Genomic DNA, 19,185 nt, shown 5'->3' on the forward strand with positions numbered 1-19,185 from the left:
AGTGGCTGGGGACACGCGTGGGGAGCGGGGCTGTGCCCTACCTGCTCGCCAGCCTCAGAGCCTCTGCTCTTGGAAGCGCACGTAGCCGCCCCCCGCCTCGCTCAGCAAGCCGCTGATGCTGAACGGTGGTGCCAGCTCCACCGCCACCGACCTCAGCCCGCTGCAGGGAAGGGAGAGGCATCAGGGGGCTGCCGGAGCCTCCTCGGGCAGCTGGAGGGTCCCCAGGGCATCATCATCCCGGGGAGGCACTGCCAAGCCCATATCCCACTCGGTGGGTTAGGGTGAGCATTGCAGCTCCGTGCAGGGGGCACCCCGTGAGCCCTGGGTCCCCGGGGCTGTGCCCCACGTGGCCTCACTTACCGGCTGTGGTAGAGGTTGAAGACGAAGTCAGGCCCTGGGGAGGAGGGAAGGAGAAGCTGTCAGAGAGCCCTGCGGTGCTCAGCCACCTGGCTGGGCACTCGCCTTCACCTGGTGCTGCGGTGCAGGGCAGGGACAGGACAAGCAGCAGCACCAGGGCATCTCCAAATCCCTCCTTGGCCTCTGCATCCCCCAGCCTTGCCCCAGAGCCACCCCACGTGTGGATTTTGGGGACTGACAAGACGTGCTCCCATCCCCAGGCCCTGCAGCCCCTTTCCTTGTACTCACGGCGCCAGCACCGGCCCTGCTGGTAGCAGCGGACGAAGGCGTAGCCGAACAGCACCAGGATCAGCAGGGCCAGCCCCAGGCCCAGGATGAGCCCGAGCACACTGATGGGCTCCTGCCCTGCAAACCAGAGGGAGAGGGGGCTCTGCAAACACCTGCGGGAGGCTGGGGGTTACAAGCATCACCTGGGGAAAATGGGGCAGCCGTGGGGTTGTGCCATCCATCCCCGAGGCTCAGGGGCTCCCCGAGGCTCTCAAACCTTGGACACGGAGACACGGAGCAGCTGGCTTCCCCCGGAGCCCTGTGCGGTGACCCTGCTCCTACCACCACATCCTCTGCTGCCCCGAGCTGGGAAGGGAGCCCAGGGGGGAGTGTGGGTGACCAGACAGGATGGAGAGGCCGTAAGCAGGAGCCCACGCTCCCCGGCAGCACGTCTGCTCCTGTTCCGGCCCCGCCAGGACCTCACCGAGCCCCTGAGTGCATTTTGGCCCCAAAACCCTGCGTTATGGGGCCGGCACCGTGGCACATCCCCATCCCGCTCCCACCCTCGCTGCTCTGGCGTGAAGCCTTTGTCCGGGGGTCTCGGCCCCGCACTTCTGCCCTGGTTTTGGGCACAAAGGAGGCGCTGCCGGGGGGCGCAGGGCTGCTCTCCCCCAGCACCGTGCCGGTTCCCGGCCGCGCAGCTCCCCCCAGAGGACGCGGCTGTCCCCGCGGGCAGGGGGCCGCGAACATCCCCGGGGGGATGCTGCCCACCCCAGCTCCCCGGGGGGGTGTCCCGGCCCCTGCTCCCCCAAATCCCTGCCCAAGTGCCCTCACGGAGCCTTCCTCGCTGTCCCAGCGGGCTCCGGATGAGCGCGGTCCCACGGGCACCCCAGCGTCCCCACACCTCTGGGGGTCAGGCGGGGGGGTTTGGGTTAGGAGAAACCTCAGAGCATCGTGTTACACACCCCGTGCCATGGGCAGGGACCCCTCCCAGCAGCCCAGGCTGCCCTCAAACCCCTCCAGAACAATTCCAGGGATGGGGCACCCACAGCTCCTCCGGGCAGCCTGTGCCAGCGCCTCCCCACCCGCAGAGTAAAGAATCCCTTCCTAATATCTAAATAGAGTAAAGAATCCCTTCCTAATACCTAAATCTACCCCCTTGCAGCATAAAACCATCCCCCTTGCCCTATTACCCCACTCCCCAATTAAGAGACCCTCCCCATTTTTCCTGTAGGTCCCCTCAGATATTGGAAGGTTGCGGTACAGAAGGTGCTTGCTGCCCAGTCCCACCATTACCGAGTGCAGGCACAGCTCTGGAGGCTGCTCTGGCTGCCGTGCCCAGGGGGGGACAGCAGGATTTGGCCACCTCCCTGGCATGGGGACAGCCCCACGGTGCTGCTCGCCGAGGGGGGGCTCGGGGCAGGTGCCCTGCACAGGAACAGGGCGCTGCGCCTCACGGCATCAGGAGTGAGCCAGCGGAAAGGGATGAGCTAAGAGCAGCTAAATTTAGGCAGATGCCGGTGGGGTGAGAACATTTCCCCTGTGGTCACGGTGTTTACACAGCGAGCGACGTCCCAGCTCCACCTGATGGGATGCAGCAACCGCGGGGAGCAGCAGCGCATCGTGCCGCCAGCCCTCGGGGCGCGCAGCAGTCGAGCAGGACCAGCCTGCCCTGTCCTCCTGCTGCAGCGTCCCGGCGGGCTGCAGGACACGTGGCAGCCCCTGGATGTCCTCCTGCTGCTGGGCCAGGGGCGAGCCAGGAGCCCCGGGACCCCAGCAGGGCTCTGAGGGCAGGGAGTCTGCTCCTGGAGTGACTCAGCGGGAGCTGCGGGGCAGGATGAGCGTGGTGCAATCGGCTCCCTGAATCAGCCGGCTGCCGAAACTGCCCTCTCCCCACGCCTGCTGCTGGTGGGAGGACGAGGGCGTGCTCCGTGCCCGGCTCCGTGCCCAGCCTCTGCCCTCTGCCCGGGAGGTGCTCCCTGCCCTGACCTCCGTGCACCCAGCAGCGGCAGCACCGCACCACGGCACAGCCAGGGGAACAGCCAGACCTCAAGACCCCGACCCCAAGGAGAGCAGAGGGCAGGGGAAAGTCCCCAAGCCCCTGCTCGTGCTGTAAAACATCTCCACCTCCGCTCAGCGTGGGGAGAAAAGTGCCGTCTGCTTACCTGCCTCGGGGTCCATTCCCCGGTGCCCGACAGAGCTGCTGGAGGCTGCCTGTACTGGGAGCTGCTGCAGCAGAGCCTGGCGCGTCCTGCCTGTCCCCTCCTGGCCCGGTGACACGGCCACCTCACCGCTCCTCGCCCGCCGGCTCGACTGGTTCCCAGGGGAGAAAGCAGAGCAGCCCTGGCAGGCAGCGCCCTCGCGCCAGGGACGAGGTTTTTTGCCTGTGCCCCCGCCCGGCCTCGTCTCCCTGCGGGGCTGGGGGCGATTTGTGCCCACGCAGGCGGCTCTGTGCTCCTGCTGAGGACAGGATCGGGGCCCTGCTGTCACCGCGGGGAGCCCGAGGGACAGGGATCCCCCCCCAGCAGCATCCCCTTCGGCACCAGGACTACGGGGTGATTCCTGGGCAGGATGGGGAGGCACTGGGGACGAGGTGCTGCAGACCCAAGGCCTCAGCAGCACCCAAGGAGCCCCGCAGAGCCTTGGGCCAGCCCTGCCTGGCCTCTGCCTGACCCCAGACGTTGCCTGTGTCACCCCGAGGCTCGCAGGGAAGAGGCCAGGTGAGAACGGCTGGGGCTGGGAAGCAGCCGTGCTCCAGGAAGCAAAGCCCTGCAGGCGCTCGGGGCTGTGACATAACATCTGCAAACCTCAGCTCCTTCCTCAAAGCCTTCGCCTAACCTCAGAAGAGGAAGAGCCGCTCCCTGCGCTGCCACCTCCTGCCCCACGGCTGCTCTGGGGCAGGGGGACGGCGCTGGGCACCGGGATGCTCTTGGGGTCTGCCCCACGCTGCGAGGGGGTCTCCATGGGGCTGCAGCTCTGCACTTGGGGCTGAGCCTCTGCCCCATCCCTGCTGGCCTGGCAGCACCCACCTCTTGGGCTGCTTGGGCTTCTAAGTGACAGTTTGGTCCCTGAAAATGGGCAGCGGCCCAGGGTGGGCCGGAGAGCTCACTCCACCCTGCTGCCCCCTGAAACCCCCCAGCCACTCTCTGCCTCCACCAGCCCAGCCAGGGCCTGCCGTGGCACAGATGTGAGCTCTGCCCCGATTCCCACCACTGTGCACAGCCCCGAAACCAGCCCACAAGCCCTCAGCTCCCACCCCAGCACCACACACCCCCTGCCAGCTGCTGCTGCCCCCACCACCCCACACGGACCACGCAGCCAGGGACGAGGCTGCAGCCTGCCCTTGTCCCCCCACACCCTAAGGGGGCCAGATCCTCCCCAGAGAGCACGGGAGCAGCACCCCTTACCTGCAGGAGGATGCCGGGATCCCTGCTCAGGTGAACAGTCCTCAGGGCAGGCAGGGTCCGGGCTGCACCGGGGGCCTGGCACGGGGAGGGGACACGTCCCGGGGCCAGGAGCTGCAGGGACGTGATGCTCCGCAGCCCTCTCGCTGGCACAGTGCTCGCAGCTGGCAGCAGCTCTCCGGCTGTTGGGAAAGCTCGGTTACAAAAGGAGAAGGCAATCAGCTGCTCGGCAAGCCCTGCACACCCACCGCTTCCAGCAGGAGCCTGCACCAGGCCAGGCTTTCTAGCCAGGAGTGGGGCCAGAGAGCGAGCTGCAGCCTCCCTGACCCCAGCCCTCTCCCTGCACCAGCCTGAGCCCCCAAACCTGCTGCCTGCCCTGCCTGGCAGCCAGCTGCTCTTCTTCCCAGAGCACCGATTCCTGGACATGCCCAGCCCACACCCACGAGACTTTCACAGCTCCACGAGCTGCCCGAGCACCCAAAAAAACTCTCTCCTGAAGCAGGGCTGGGGGCTGCAACCCCTCTGCCCACCCCTGCCAACACCAGCGAGTTCATCCAGCCCCAGGCAGCGATGGGTGGATGCCCACGCAAGGACATCCTTCTCCACGGGGCAGGGATTTTGGAGAGGCCACCAGCAACCTCTGCAGCATCCAGCTCACTGGGGTCCTGCAGCCAGCCCGGGGCAGCAGCAGCAGCACCCATGGGGCCAGAGCCTGCCCCCACCCATGGGTCACCTCCCCAGCACCTCTCGCTTTGCTCCCCGTGTCGCTGGTGCTGCAGGCACACGCAGACTGAGTGACCTTAGAGGCAGGGGCATGCGGCGGCCCGGTAACCTCACGCATCGCCTCGCCTCCTTTCCTCCTCCACCTACAACAATCTGTATTTAAAACAGCCCAGCACAATGCGGAAGAGCTGGACAAAGAGCGGGGAGGCTGTGGTTCCTCTCATCATCGGGAGAGGGGCACGAAAAAATCCTGCTCTGTCGGTCGGCTCACTCAATAACTTATTTTGTGACAGTGGCCCCACGGGTGAGTCACCGCGCAGCGGTCGATCCTCCGGAGATTAGCAGAGGTGATGGTGCTGCTGATAGACCGGTGTTATATTACAATACAAATCATAATTCCTGTTTCACAACTCCCCTTGTGGGTTTTAAGGAGTGCTCGGGCGGTTCTGCCCCAGTGTCAGCACCGCTCCGGCACGGGGCGCTGGGAGCACCCCCGGCCCCGGCTCCCTGGGCACTGGGGCACCCGCGGCCTCCCCGTGCCCAGGGTTTCTGCTGGGTTTCTGTGCACAGAAGACCCCCCGGGAGCTGGATGGACATGGTGAGTGCCTGGCAGCCCGCTCCCCCTCCTCTGCCCCTCTCCGAGCCCCCAATTCCTTCCCTGGGTACGGGCAGCCGGTGCCACCACCGCCTGCAGCCCAGCTGGTGGGGGGGCCTCATGCTGGCACCCACCTTGCAGGGGTAAAAAGGCAGCCCCGGCCCAGAGCTGCTGCCGCCCGGGCAGGGCAGGGCTTTACCTGCAGCAGCAGCACCCTGCCGTGGGGGTAGAGGCGTCCCCAGGACGTTTCCCTTGGCCCTGTCCCTGAGCAGGGGGCAGGCAGGGCAGGCACCGCGCACCCCAGAGCGCCTGGCCCCACAGAGGGCTGGTCCCCAGGCAGCTCCATGGAGGGTGCCCCCGCTCGCCTCGCAGGGCAGGGGACGTGCAGAGAGCTGCTTTCCGCAGAGCTTTCTTGTTTTTCCTCAAGCACAGCCCCAGCCACCAAGCCCCAGCCTGGCACGCAGCCCCTCCCCGGGAGGGAAAAGCCTCCCTTGACGGAGCAGCCGTGCGTGGCCCGGCCTGTGGCACCTCGAAACCCTCCAGTGGTGACACAGCGGGACGAGGAGCTCAGTCCCTGCATGGGACCAACACCCGCACCCAGCCGTGGTTAAATCCCCTGCAGCCACGGGGTTACCGGGCTCAGAGGGACCCATCCTGGAGCTGATTTGGGGCAGGAGCATCCCCCCTGCGCTTGCTCAGGAGCACAGAACTCATCGAGGTCCCCACGGCTCCTGGGCTGGTGTTTGTGCTCGCCCAGCCGAGGGGTCACAGCTGGATTCGTGTTCTGCCAGACAATGGGCAGGGGAGCACAATGAGCTATGGCAGCAGTGGGTTCCCAAGGCAGTTAGGTGCTTACACCCCCTGCAGGAGCTGGCTCGGCTCTTGCTTCGAATGAAACCGGTGCAGCTCGTGCTTTTAGGTGGCTTTGGGATTACGTAGGTGCTCTTGGAGAGGTCCACTTTGTAGTGAGGATACTCTTGGACTGAAATACAAACCAAATCCCCACTGGACAATGCTCACTGCAAACAGCAGCACCTCCACGTCGCCCCTTCCACCTGGCTCTGCCCCGCACCCCCCGCTGCCCCTCGGCCGAGGCCCTGGGACCGTTCCAGCAGGAACCGTTAGCATCCCATTATCTGGGCCATCCCCAGCCCGGGGTGACACAGGAGGCCAGCATCAGGAAGGACCAGCCCTGCACACCCTCAGCCGGCTCCACTGGAGGCTGGAGGTGGCGTTGGGAGCCAGCCGGGCCGGCGTTGCAAAACTCCCCGGGGTGCTGCAGGCACCGTGCGTGCCCATAAGGAGCCGGCTCGCGGGAATTTGTCCAGGGGACCCAGGCTGCAGAGGGCTCAGACACAGCCCCACGGCCCCACCAGCAGAGGCAGGATCCGTCCCTGCCCTGCACAGGACACGTCTCCTTCCCAAGCACCGGAGCAGCCCAAAGCAGCAGCCCGAGCGGTGCAGCGGGGCCACGACGGGGAGGAAACCATCGGTGTGTTAACCCGGGGCCGGGGCACGGCTCCTTTCCTGCATCTCCAGCCGTCCTGAACTGCTCTTCACAGCCCGGATCCGTGGGATTATTGCAGTGATTTTGTCTCCTTTACCTCCCTTCACTCCGGGTCCAGGCCCTGCAAAAAATCTCAAGGCTTACCTGTGGGGTCCAGAAGCAGCAGCTAAAGAAGGGGTCTCACTCTGGGCTGGATGAGCATTAAATGGGGCACAGGAGAGCTGCGCCCCGCTGTGTCCGAAGGCAGGAGCCTGCTCACAAAATGCACACCATCAGGAAGCAACAGCGAGCTGCACGGCACAAACACGGGCAGGAGGAACACGCAGGGTCCGCCTGAAACCCACGCAGCAGGGCTCCGAGCTCAGCCCAGCACCACACCAGGCAAGGTGTCTGCAACCGGGCATCCCCCAACAGGAGCTGGCACGGACAGAGCTGGGAGGGAACCGAGCAGGATCAGTGCCCGGCTGTGTTTGCCGTGTCTCCTAGCAGCAGCACGGCCCCCCCAGAGCCCTCGTTCCCTGTGGCAGCTCTGCCAGCCCCGTGTGAGCACAGCCGTGCTCGCTGGAGCGCAATGGGGCTGTGCCGCTGGGTTTCTGTCCCCAGACTGGGCCAGCCGAGGAACAAAACCCCGCGGTGACGTGTCTGGGTGGCACAGCCCGGCAGGCACCTGCGGTTTGAGTCAGGGCTTCTTGGTGCATCAGGAAGCGGTGCTTTCCTCAAACCTGGAGTTTTAAAGCCTGCATTGCGTTAGGACAGTAAATCTGTGACCGAGCAGCTGGGACCTGGAGCTGTGCTGGTGACGGCCAGGGAATGGCCCCACTGCTCACCCCAGGTGGTGCTGCTGTGGGACACGGCGTCCTCCCAACACCACCTCTGACCCCAGCAGGTCTCTCAGGCATCCTCAGCTGCAGGCTGGGGCAGTTTCCCTGCTAATCCTGCCCACGGGCCTCGAGTGAGCCAAAAAAGCTGGTCCCTGGGCTGCCCGGGCAGAGCTGGGCCTTGGTGCTCTCTGGCCTTTCCACCTCACCGACTGCTTTTCCTCTCTGCTTTGCAGGACCCAGCCTCCGAGCGGCTGAACGGCAGCGAAGGTAATGCCCACGGGGCCCGGGGTGCTGGGAGGGGGGCAGGCAGGGCAGGACCACCCTCCTCTGCATTGCAGGTCCCAGCACCAGACCCAAAACCTGCTCGGTGCGGCGGTTCTGCATGCGTGTCGGCATCCCCGTGCTGGTGGTCGTGCTGAGCCTCGCCTGCCTGGCTGGGATCGGGCTCCTGGGTGCGCCCCTGCTCCCCTCTCCCTCCTCCTGGCTCGGCCGGGGGTGGCTCTGCCACCGTCCTGCTGAGCCAGCTCGGTGCTGAGCTCCCCGTCTGCCCCCAGTCAAGGCTTACCTGGAGTACCACTACTTCTTCTGCAAGCAGCCCCTGAGGCTGCTGCCCCTGGCGAGGGTCTGCGACGGGGAGGCAGACTGCCTGCACGGCGAGGACGAGGCCAGCTGTCCCCAGCACGTCCCCGAGGGGCTGCAGGCTGGCGGTGAGCCCCGGGCACCTTATAAAAACCCTGCCTGCAGCTGCTGCAGCGAGCCCCTGCCTCCCCAAATCCCCCCCTGACAAAGGATGGCCGTGTGCCTCCCTGCAGCCCGCGTCTCCAGGGACAGATCCATCCTGCAGGTGCTCAACAGGAACACGGGAGCCTGGTCCTGCGTCTGCTACGACCACTTCAACCTGGCCCTGGCCAAGGCAGCGTGCGAGCAAATGGGCTACAGCAGGTGGGGGGCTGCCGTCGCCGCACCCCTCACCTTCCCTCCCTGTATTTGGGACCTGCCTGTGAAGCCTCCACCCCTTTAGGACTTCATACCCCCACCTTCGGCTCATCCCGAGCCACAAACCAGGTTCCCAGGCTCCCAGGGGAGCTCCAGCCCCAGCCCTTTCCCAACACCCCCACAAGGAGCCGGGGCCGTGCCCCCCCGTGCCATGCTCTGACCCTCGCCCCCTCTCTTCCAGCACCCCAAGCTTCCGAGCAGTGGATGCGGGCACAGGGCAGCCCCTGCCTCCCCGCGAGCTGGTGCTGAGCGGCGGCAGCCTGCAGGTGCCCGAGCCGGGCAGGTGAGCACCCGCTGGGGCTGTGCCACCCATGGGAGCCTGCCCGGCGCCAGGCCGGAGCCGCTCCTGCTCCGAACCCAGCCCTTTTCCTCCCTCTTCCAGGAAATGTCTCTCCGGATCGGTTGTTTCGCTCGTTTGTTCCAGTAAGTACGGGGACCTGGCTGCGCCCTGCGGGTGTGCAAAGCCTCTTGCTGTTCCCGGCACAGCCCCTTGTGCCTCGAGAGCTGGGCTTGGCCCTCGTCCCGGCCCTTCCCTGCACAAGAAAACTTAGATTTAAGTGGTGCTAAGCTGGCAGAAAAAATTGAGACACCTAGGAGGGGCTCACCCGGCTGCCCAGATGGGTTTACTTTTGGTGATGAATTACCCCGAGGAAACAAAGCCAGCTGGTGGCTCAGAGGAGGGAAGGCTGGGATGAGCGGTGCAAACAGAGAACAAAACGGGGGGGTGCCAAGTGTCCCAGCACGGGGTGGCACGGGCAGCATCACGAGGGGCGAGGTGCCCGGGCAGGAGAACCTCAGTGGGTGCTCCGTGGGTGGAGGAGAGCAGAGCACGGGCTGCTTTGCTCCCCCCTGCCGGAGCTAACGTCTCGCTTTGCCCCCGCTCCGCGCCGCCCGGCCAAAGGCTGCGGCGAGAGCATAAGGACGCCGCGCGTGCTGGGAGGGAGGCCAGCGGCCATCGAGTGGTGGCCGTGGCAGGTGAGCCTGCAGTACAGGACGGAGCACATCTGCGGGGGCAGCATCATCGAGCCCAGCTGGATCCTCACTGCGGCGCACTGCTTCAAGTGAGTCGGCCGCTGCTCATGGCACCGCGCCGTGCCGGGGCTCGGTCAGCTCCCCGGGGGCAGGTTCCTCTCTCTGGTGGGAGGTTGAGGCCGTGCGTTGATTAAATGTTCCCTAATTAATGGGCCTGCGCAGGGCTTTGTGCCCCCTGGTCCTTCGCAGCTGGGCGATGCTGAGGGTGCAGGCACGGAGGGGAAAGGCAGGAGGGTTAACACGTGTCCGTGCCCAGGAACAACCCCGTCATTCCCAACTGGCGAGTGAAGGCCGGCTCCGACCTCCTCTCGGGCTCCGTCACCCTGGCTGTGGAGAAGGTCTTCCTGGCCGAGGTGACGCCGCCGTCCCCCAAGGACAACGACATCGCCCTGGTGAAGCTGCAGTCCCCCCTGCAGGTCTCAGGTGAGACGTGGTGCACATCGCCCCGAGGGGCTGGGCGAGGAGAGCGAGGCTGAAGGTGGCCAAGGCAGTGAGCGGTGGTGCAGGGAGCACCTCGCCTTAGCACCTAAATGCCTCTCAGCACCTCTCACCCGGCTGTGCAAGCACCTGGGGTCCTGGGCTTCCCATGCACAGGGTGTGGGGAAATCAAGGCATGAACTGCCCGCGCTGTGCTGGCTGCATGGGGTGCGGCCAGGCTGGGCAGGGGCACCTCACCCAACGCCTCCTGTCTTGCAGACAGGATCAAGCCCATCTGCCTGCCTTACTTCGACGAGGAGCTGGTGCCAGGCACGTCCCTGTGGGTGACAGGCTGGGGCTACACAAAGGAGCACGGTGAGTGGGATGGCATCGAGGGATGCACCCCGGGAGGAGGGCAGAGCCCCCCAGCAGCGCCCTTCCTCCCTGCTCCTGGCTCTCCTGAGTGGCCGCGCTGCGTTTTGTGCAGGGAAACTGTCGGAGACCCTGCAGCAGGCGGAGGTGAAGCTGGTCGACACCACGAGCTGCAACCTGGCTGCGTACCACGGGGAGGTGACGGAGAAGATGCTGTGCGCCGGCGTGCCGGAGGGTGGGGTGGACACCTGCCAGGTGAGGGGTGGCACCGAGCAGATTTGGGGGCCTGCTCCCCAAAGAAGGGGCTGGTTCCTCCCCATCTATTGATAAACCAGCCCCAGGAGTGAGCCGCAAGGATCTGGGGGGATGTTGACAGCGCTGGGTTTACCCACTTCTTTCCCAACCCTGGGAACTGAGCTCTGGGTGGGCAGAGCTCTGCGTCCCCGACCGTGCCAGGGCTTCCTGGCCCTGCTCAGGTGCTTGTCGTTCCCAGGGGGACAGCGGCGGGCCCCTGATGTACCTGGGCAGGCACTGGCAGGTGGTGGGCATCGTCAGCTGGGGCCAGGGCTGCGGCACCCCCAGCACGCCCGGCGTCTACACCAGTGTCCGAGCCTACCTCAACTGGATCTACGCCGTCCGCAGGGTCAGTGCCCCACAGCCAGCACCCCGGGAGCGACGTCTGTGGCTCTTGGCACATGTCTCAGGGTGGCCACGGGCTCCTCGGTGGCTCTGCAGGGAGGGGAAGTGAGGTGGTGGGACACGGGGGGTGCCGGGGCACGAGGGGTGCCGGGGTTATTGGGAGCCCAACCAGCACCTTAAGGATGTGACTATTTAAGCTGCCCTCTGCAATTCCTTCTCTCCTTCTCTCTCTGCTTCCAGTCAGAGCTCTGAGACCTGCCGGGTCAGGTCCCCCCCAGCCTCCCTCCCCGTCCCTGTGCTCTTGGCTGCCTCGGCTCCAGCAGCAGCTGGGACCAAGCTCAGTGCCGGAGCCGCGCGGTGCCTCCCGAGCCCTCGCTGGCTCCGTGGCTGAGGACACCAGGGGCCGGCCAAGGAGGCAAAGGGCAGCTCGGAGCAGCAGCCACCGATACCACGAAGGAATCCGAGCGGCTCAAGCTCCCTCCTGGAGAGAGGTTAACTTATTGCCCTGTGCTGAGCCTGTGCTGTCAGGCTCGACGCTGCTGTTTGCTCGTTATTGTTTTACAGAGAGAGCTGATGGTTGTGCTATCCCCATTAAAGGAAAGGATTTGTGTTTGTTTTTTTTTTCCACGCAGCCTCGGAAGGCTTTGTCCCACGTGCTCTCAGGACCATTTTTGTGCCCCCTGCTGGGAAGCAGCAGCCCCCAGCCCAGGACCAGCAGCCACCCAGCTGCCGCTGCCCAGCCCCACCACCACCCGCAGCAGGCGCAGGCGGAGAGGTTCCCGGTCAACTCAAACTTTATTTCACTCAAGGCAAAGCTAACTAACCCCCTACGGTGCAAAATGCCTCAGAAGTCATCGCAGAGCGTGTGGTACACGCCCTGCGTGGATTTGCAGGGATCCCTACATGTGTTATATATGCTTACACACGGATGTGGCCGTCGCAGCTCACCCCCCGGCCGTGCCTTCGCCCTGGCACAGCCCCCGTGGCTGCGGGGAGCCCCAGCAGAGCTGGCACGAGCCCCTTTGGCCCCCCCGAGCTCAGCACCCCGCGCACATACGTGCATGGATGGAGCTGCATTTCCCAAACTGGTGATGCTGGCGCCGTCCACCAAGCCAGGGGAGCGATCCATGCAGAGCCCGCGCTACGCGGCGCTGCGGCCAGGCCCCGTCTCAAAAAAGGCTGACGGGTTAGGACAGCTAAAAACAGTTCTTTAAAAAAAAAAAAATCCCTTCCTGCCCTCGCCGTCCTCTCCCCTTTCTGCGAGGGTGGGCTGGGGGCTCAGGGGGGCTGCGGGGAGGTCTCAGGCTTCCTCCCAAGCTCTCATGCGTGACCAGGGCACCCCACAGCCCTCGGCAGCAGCCTGCCCTTCGCCCTGGGGTCTCGGAGCACGTGGCAAAGCAGCACGGGGAGCCTCGCACCCCCCGGGAGGTAAATGGGGCTTGCTGCGCCCATTTCACAGATGGGAAGACTGAAGAACAGCAACCAGTGGATCACCTGGGGGTCTCGAGGAGCAGGGGGGGACTGGGAGCCTGTGCCCAGCTCCTATTGAACCAGCAGCCGAGGAAACCTGCCCCAGGCCACTGTCCCCACGTGTCCCTGTGTGTCAGGGACGCCCTGCAGCTGTCTTGGGTAGGGCAGCGCCCAGCTGTCCTCCTCTGCTCTGCCCCCAAATCCTCGCACTGCTCCCCTCGTGCTGCAGGGAAAGGGCTGGGAACAGCCCCATGCTGCCCCGGCGGGTGGAGGGGAAACTGGCAGGGAACAAATCACACCCTAAAGGACAACCTGAACTGCATCTGTAGGGTTAACTCGTCCCCTCGGTGTTCCATGCCTGCAGCCTTTGGGATGAAGGCTGGTTTGTGTTACACTTCTCCTTTCCTCAAGAGCCCAGGGAGGCTTTTTGGGGTCCCCTGCACGGGGCCAGCACAACGGCAGGCACCCAGCCCCCTAACGCTGCTGCTCCAGGCACCCCCCATGAGGACCCCCAGCTCCCTGAGCACCTCTCAGCTGTCAGCCAAGGAAGCCCCGCAGTGAGCCCTGCTCTTATCCCCTTTTACGGATGGGGAAACTGAGGCACAGCAAGGCCCCAGGGTCACCCTGCCGGCCCGTGGCACGACCAGGAGCTCCACTGCCAGGGCCTGACCGTGCCACAGTTTTCCTCCAGGAGAGGGAAATGCAGCCAGCCCTTTTCCCGGGGGAATCTGATATAAAAATATCCGCCTAATGAGTCAAGCCTCGGCACTGGAAGCATCCCTGCTTCAGGAGGGGGGGGAGAGGAAGGGCAGAACCGACACCAGCCCGGGGAGGGACCCCTCGCGGGGCGCCAGCCGAGGAGCTGAAGCCGAGCCGCTCCTGCAGCCCTGCTCCCCCCTGGCTCTGCCCCACGGGCCAGACCCTCCGCAGCACCTCCATCCCCACGGCGAGTTTCGTGCACCCTCACCCTGCTCCCAAATCCACCCACACAAAGCTCAGCGTCAGACCCAAACAAGACACCCCCATCTCATCACACCCCCGACCCCCGGGCACGCTGGGACCCCCAGCCACCCCCTGCCCTGCACCCAGGGGTGCACGGCCCACACAGCACCCGCCGCGGGCTCCCCACGCACCCAGTCCCACTTTCCTGGGCACAGGGCAGGGCAGGGCAGGGGGCTGGCTCATCCCAACGCCGTCCCCATCCACAGGATGCCCCCGTCCCCACCGAAGCCGTGTCCCAGAAGCGGTGCAGGTTGCAGGCACGTGTGTAACAGAAACGTGTCTCGAGCGTCGGCAGTTCGGAAAGGAAACGAAAGGGAGAGGCTTCTCCCCCCCAGCCCCATCCCAGCTCCCTGCCCTGCTGGGGGCCGGGGGCTCCGTGCGCTGCTTCATGCCTTCGGGGGGGCTTTTTGTTCCGCCTTGGAGCCCGCCAGGCCGTTCTCCGTGTTGTCGTTGCCCGAGGAGCTGACCAGGCACTCCTTCCTGGGGGAGAGCACGCGGCTGCTGACACCCCCGGCCCCCAAAACCATCCCTCCCTCCCCAGCAGCATCCCCAAGGGACCGGCGCCCGCACTCACTTCCCATCCTGCACCTTCTTGATGATGAAGAGGATGACCCTCTTGACGAGCATGAAGAGGATGAGGAGGCCGAAGAACCCCCCCACGACACCCACGATGATGAGCGTCAGGGTGTTGTCCGTCTCCTCCACTGCCGGGGACAAGGAGCAGAGGGACCTCAGGACGAGGTGGGGGGCTCCCAGCAGCGCTGCCCCCCGGGGACCCTGCACCTCACCATGACCAGGAGCCCCAGGGGCACCTCGGCTTCTCGCCCCCGCCACTCGGAGGAGCAGGACCCCAATAAGGCTGGCACTTACTCTTGTGGACCACGGTGAGGATGATGGTGGCGTTGTGCTGCGCGTTCTTCTCCTTGGGGTTCTTGACGTGGCAGGTGTACTTGCCGGCATCGCTGAGCTCCACGTCCTTCAGCACGATGGAGATGTTGTTGTCCTTGCCCGTCGTCGAGCCGACGAACTCCACCCGCGGGTTGCGGCTCACCAGGAAGGGCTCGGAGGTTTTGCTCTTTATCTTGCCGTGGTAGATCTGCAGGGGCAGGGGTGCGGCACGGCGGGGTCGGGGGGACCCCGAGCGCTCCACGGACACAGGGACCCCGGCGCCCCCGGCACCGCAGGCCAGCCTCCCTCTTGCAGCCACAGCACGGACCATGCAAAAGCAGGAGCACCGGGGCAGGAGAGGTTCCTTTCCTCGGGCTATAAGCACCGAGCTGCTCCCAACAGCCCTCCTGCAAACTGCTTGAAGAGCAGAGCGTGCCCAGCAGGAAGCAAATCTGAGCAGCCCTTAGCATCTCAGAGCAAGCGGAGGAGGAGCGAATCAACCGTATTTTGCCCTAAGTGCGGACCTGCACCTGAACAGCCAATTTATGACCCGTTTATGGAAAGAAATGAGCCTGGAGGCAGCAGAAAGAGCAGAAGAGCTTTACTCCAAAAGCACAGACATGCACGGGTGCTCGAGTCCCCCTGTTTGCACCGCCCTGTTCCCCCAGAGCTGAGCCTGCTCGGAAGGAGAGCATCCTGCGGGAGGAGGAGGGCAGCCAGCTGAGAGCCCCCGAGCTGCTCGGCACCGGCATCGCTGGAAAGGCCCTGCCAGGAGAAGAGGCAAAGCCCGGCGAGCCACCCACCATCTCCGTCGAGTTGAAATACCACGTGAAGATCAGGTCCTGGAAGCCGATGCAGGTGGTGAAGGTGCAGGGCAGCAGGACGTCGGAGCCGTTCAGAGCCAACACGGTGTTGGTCTTCCCCACGGACACCTCCAGGGCCAAGGCGATGGCAAGGACGTACAAACCTGGCGGGGAGCAGAGCGTGAGGGCAGGCACCGGCACGGCCAGGGCACGGCAGGGCTGTGCTGCTGTCCCCTTAGCCGTGTGCTGCAGCAGTGTGGGACAGCAAACGCTCCTGCCCCAGCCCCCACGTCCTGCTCCTGCAGGGACCCGGCTGTCTGCTGCCTTCAGACAGCGCAGATTCACAGGGATCCAGAGCGTCACCAAGGATAAGGACGCAAATCAAAGCCCCGATGCGCCTGTTATCATCACAGAAGTTGTTATCCACAACTCCTCCAGCTAAGCCTTAAAGTGTGTGTGTGGGGAAAAAAGCCGAAAGCCAAGCCGAGCTCTCTGTTCTGCACACAAGGAGCTCCCACACTAATTAGTATTTCTGCCCTGGGCGGCCGCCAGCCTGCCCGTCCTCCACCCCGGCAAAGGGCTCACGCTCACCAGGCAGAGCAGCCTCCCCTCCTGCCGGCCTCGCCTCGCCGAGCCTCCTGCTGGGGCTGGGGAACGACCTTCAGAGAGCAGGACACGGCTCGCCCAAGCCTTGGCAGATAGCAGTGCTTCGAGGGAGCCGGTGCAAGCCCAGCTGGGAGAGCTGAGAGAGCCTCCGACAGCTGCCAGGTCCCCCATGGGGAACAGCTGAGCAGTCCTGTGCATGGCCCCAGCACCACAAAACCCCTTCCCTGAGGGCAGGGGGTGCTTGGCTCCGGGCTGGGGGAGCAGCCCCACTCACAACAACCCCACCAAGCACCCTGCACACCGCTCCCAAACCTGGGACACTGAGGGGACCCCTCCCCGCAAAGCTCTCCCCGGGGACTCGGGCACTTCGCCCCACCGGCCCCGGAGCTCCGAGGAGCTGCCCGCAGCTTCAGGCTCTGCTCCCCGCAGCCTCCCGGGCTGCTGATTTATTCTCCCCCACATGCCCGTGCTAACAGCTCCCCAGGCACGTCGCAGCCCAAGCCAAGCCCAGAGCCCTGCATCCTGGGCTTCGGGCCCTGCTGCAGTGCTGCAGCGCGAGCACTGCAGGGGAAGAGTTACTTAACTTCACCAAGAAGCACCTCGTGTTCTGCTACGGAGGCTTCCTCCGGCACCACAGAGCTGCTCCCAGCAGACAGAGGGCTCGTGCATTCACCAGGCTCTCAGCCCAGCCGCAGGGATGCTACAGGAGGGCTTCACGGCCAGGAGTGTCCCGGGGAACAGGGGCTGGCGCCTGCAGCAAGGTTTAGGGGCGGGAGCCTGGCTCTGCAGGGGTGCTGGGGCCGGCAGGGTGCTGCACGGGGACAGTTACTCGCAGGAAAGCTGACTCTTTGAGGCTCGTGACACTTTTAATCCCGCCTGCCCCGGTTCTAACATCAGCAGTGTAACCTGAATTGCATGCATGGGGCAAACGGAGGCTGATCCTGTTCCTGTCAAGCTGTGGTCTCAGGAAGAGAGGCGATAAGTTACCACTAAATAAAGCACAGAGGAAACGCGGGGCAGATCGCTGCCTCCACTTGCCACACCACCTGCCACTGTTACTTCTCCACATGCCCAAAGCTGCTGCGCTTTGGACCCCAGCACCCTGCTTTGCACCCCTTGGGGCCATTCCTTGCAGAGGGAAAGCCCCTGCCTGGGGGCTGCCTCTGCCCAGGGGAACAAGACACAGGGACGGGGAGCAGCAGCCCTGCTACTGAGAGCCTTGGCTGCCTGCTCTCTGCTCTGGCAGCCAGGGTGGGCATTGGGGGCAAGAGAAAGCAGCAGCAGCCCATGGCAAGACTTTCCCCACACAGCTGGGGGCACTTTACTTGCAGCCCATCATCAGCAAGAGGGGCTGGGAGCCACGGCCCTGCTGAGCACACGGGGTTCACCTGGACGGCTGCCGGATGCCTCCACCATCCACGAAAAAGCAGCTCCATAAAAACTTCCATTGCCCATAAAAATCAATGTGAGCTCCTGGCACACAGAGCAAGCCGTGCCTGGCTGCCCAGGTTCCTGTCTGCACGGGCTAAAAGGGAGCTGGAAGCACCCCGAGCCCAGGCAGGGGCAGGACAGCCAGGACTGACCCTGCCCGTGGGCACCGACAGCAGCTCCCCGCTGCAGCCTGGAGCCCGCTGCCAGTCCCTGGGGAGTCCCAAAGCACCCAGAGCAGCACAAACACCCCCCTTTCCCCTCCCAGCCCACCCCAGCAGCCTGGGGGACAAGTCCCCATCTCCCCCCCCATTCCCTGGTCCCCAGCACCCCCGAGTCTCTCCCAGCCCCACGCTGAGAGCAGCTGGCACCGCACGGAGCCGGGGCACTGCCACCGGGGAACAGCACCCAGAGCCCGCAGGCAGCCTGGTACTTACACGGCTCTGTGCATCTCCAGCTCACTTAGAATAATCTTAAGGGCTGTGCCCTCTAAAACACCTTTCAAGGGAGTTTCCCAACAGCAAGCGCTGCAAACGCAGCCTTGGCTTTCAGGCTCCCTGTGCCCCCCCGAGCACCAGGACCGGCCCCAGGACGAGCTATGCAAGCACGGGTGCAGCGGTGGGCGAGGGCTGATGCAGGAGGCTTGGAAGCATCCCAGGGGCTGCAGCAGGGAGAGGAGGGCTGCGAGCCCCCTCCTGCTCCGTGCCCCCGGGGGAAGCGGGGACCTCCCGGCACCGGGGCTGGGCTCATGCTCCGAGCGGTGCGGGTTCACCGGAGCAGTGCAGAAGCGCATGCAGACGGCTCTTTGACAAAAGGGACTGTAAAAGGACGACCTGTGGGCGGGCGTGCTGCGGCAGCATCTGCTTCCCTCCGGCCATCCCCCGGCGGGTGCCGGCAGCGGACCCCGCGCAGCACCGAGCGGGGCAAAGCGGGGCGCAGCCGGCGGGAGGCAGCGGGGGCGCCGGGAGCTGCGGGCAGGGCAGGGGCTGCAGGAGGTACTTCGGAGCCCTCTCCCGGCCCCTGCTGCGAAGTCACCTTGGACAAGTCCCTTATCCGCGGTGCTTCGGGCTGCGGAGCAGAGACGATGCCGTTAGCGCGCAGCGGCCGCCGGCTCCTCGCGGCGCAGGCAAAAAGCGGGCGCCGGGACGGGGGGAGCCCCCGTTTTGGGGTGGCGATGGGTGTGGGGGGGACACCCCAGGGCGGCGGTTCCCCCAGCTGCTGCTGCTGTTTCTGCTGCTGCTGCTTTCCCCGGCCCTTACCCAGCAGCGCTGGCAGCAGGAGCGGCGAGGCGGCGGCGGGGCGCGGGGCCATGGCTGCGGCGCGGGGGGGGCCCGGCTGCCCGCAGCGCCCGGCTCTGGCCGCCCCCGCCGAGGGCGAGCCGTGCCGGGCGGAGCCGGGCCGGGGGGAAGGAGGAGAAGCAGGAGGAGGAGGAGGAGGAGGAGGAGGAGATGAAGGAGGAGGAGGAGGCGGCGCCGCGCCCCTCGCCGCGCCCCTCGCCGCGCCCCCGCACGCCCCCGGGGTGTCCCCAGGTCGCCCCCCCGGCATCGTTTGGTAATGGGAAAAGCCCCCCCAAAGACACGGGGCTGGGGCCGGGCAGGGCTGGACTCGGGCACAGCAGCAGGGCGACCTCGGCTGTGGCCCCCCCGCAGCCCGAGGAGGCTCCGAGCATCCCCGCGGCCGCAGAGCAGGACGCGGAGCCAGGGCGCGGGGAGCAAGAGCTGGCGCCAAAGGGGAGGCGTTGGAAACTTCCCTCGTCTGCCGTGAGCTCGTTACCGCTAATTGCGTGCCCAGAAGTTCACGTCCCAGCAGCCTCCCCACCGGCACATCCATTAGGGCCAACCCTGGGCACACCGCACCC

At 65.6% G+C, this 19,185-nt stretch overlaps 2 protein-coding genes across 3 annotated transcripts; one reads left to right on the forward strand and one right to left on the reverse strand.

The window, feature by feature from the left end:
• Nucleotides 1–5,101: 5,101 nt before the first annotated feature.
• TMPRSS4 (transmembrane serine protease 4) lies at nt 5,102–12,679 on the forward strand (the record flags this gene model as incomplete). The annotated part of the gene is given in 14 exon segments (XM_084301640.1): nt 5,102–5,330; nt 5,333–5,349; nt 7,908–7,941; nt 8,013–8,126; nt 8,229–8,381; nt 8,487–8,616; nt 8,852–8,953; nt 9,053–9,093; nt 9,572–9,731; nt 9,959–10,125; nt 10,399–10,494; nt 10,607–10,746; nt 10,985–11,188; nt 12,590–12,679. Coding segments are annotated over 14 exon segments (1,677 nt in total).
• On the reverse strand, nt 11,919–18,717 carry SCN4B (sodium voltage-gated channel beta subunit 4). Of its 2 annotated transcripts, XM_084301445.1 has the most exons (6): nt 18,587–18,701; nt 18,363–18,395; nt 15,294–15,457; nt 14,473–14,698; nt 14,177–14,306; nt 11,919–14,082 (listed from the first exon to the last, which is right to left on the reverse strand). In XM_084301445.1, exons 1-6 carry the CDS (start codon nt 18,636–18,638, stop codon nt 13,989–13,991), a joined length of 699 nt encoding a protein of 232 aa, XP_084157571.1. In that variant the 5' UTR covers nt 18,639–18,701; the 3' UTR covers nt 11,919–13,988. The 2 variants fall into 2 exon arrangements, with proteins under 2 accessions (XP_084157571.1, XP_084157572.1); XM_084301446.1 differs by lacking the exon at nt 18,363–18,395 and having other exon boundaries at nt 18,587–18,717.
• Nucleotides 18,718–19,185: the final 468 nt, after the last annotated feature.

The sequence above is a fragment of the Netta rufina genome, assembly GCF_964035555.1.
Source record: "Netta rufina genome assembly, chromosome: 25".
NCBI classification, from domain to species: domain Eukaryota; kingdom Metazoa; phylum Chordata; class Aves; order Anseriformes; family Anatidae; genus Netta; species Netta rufina.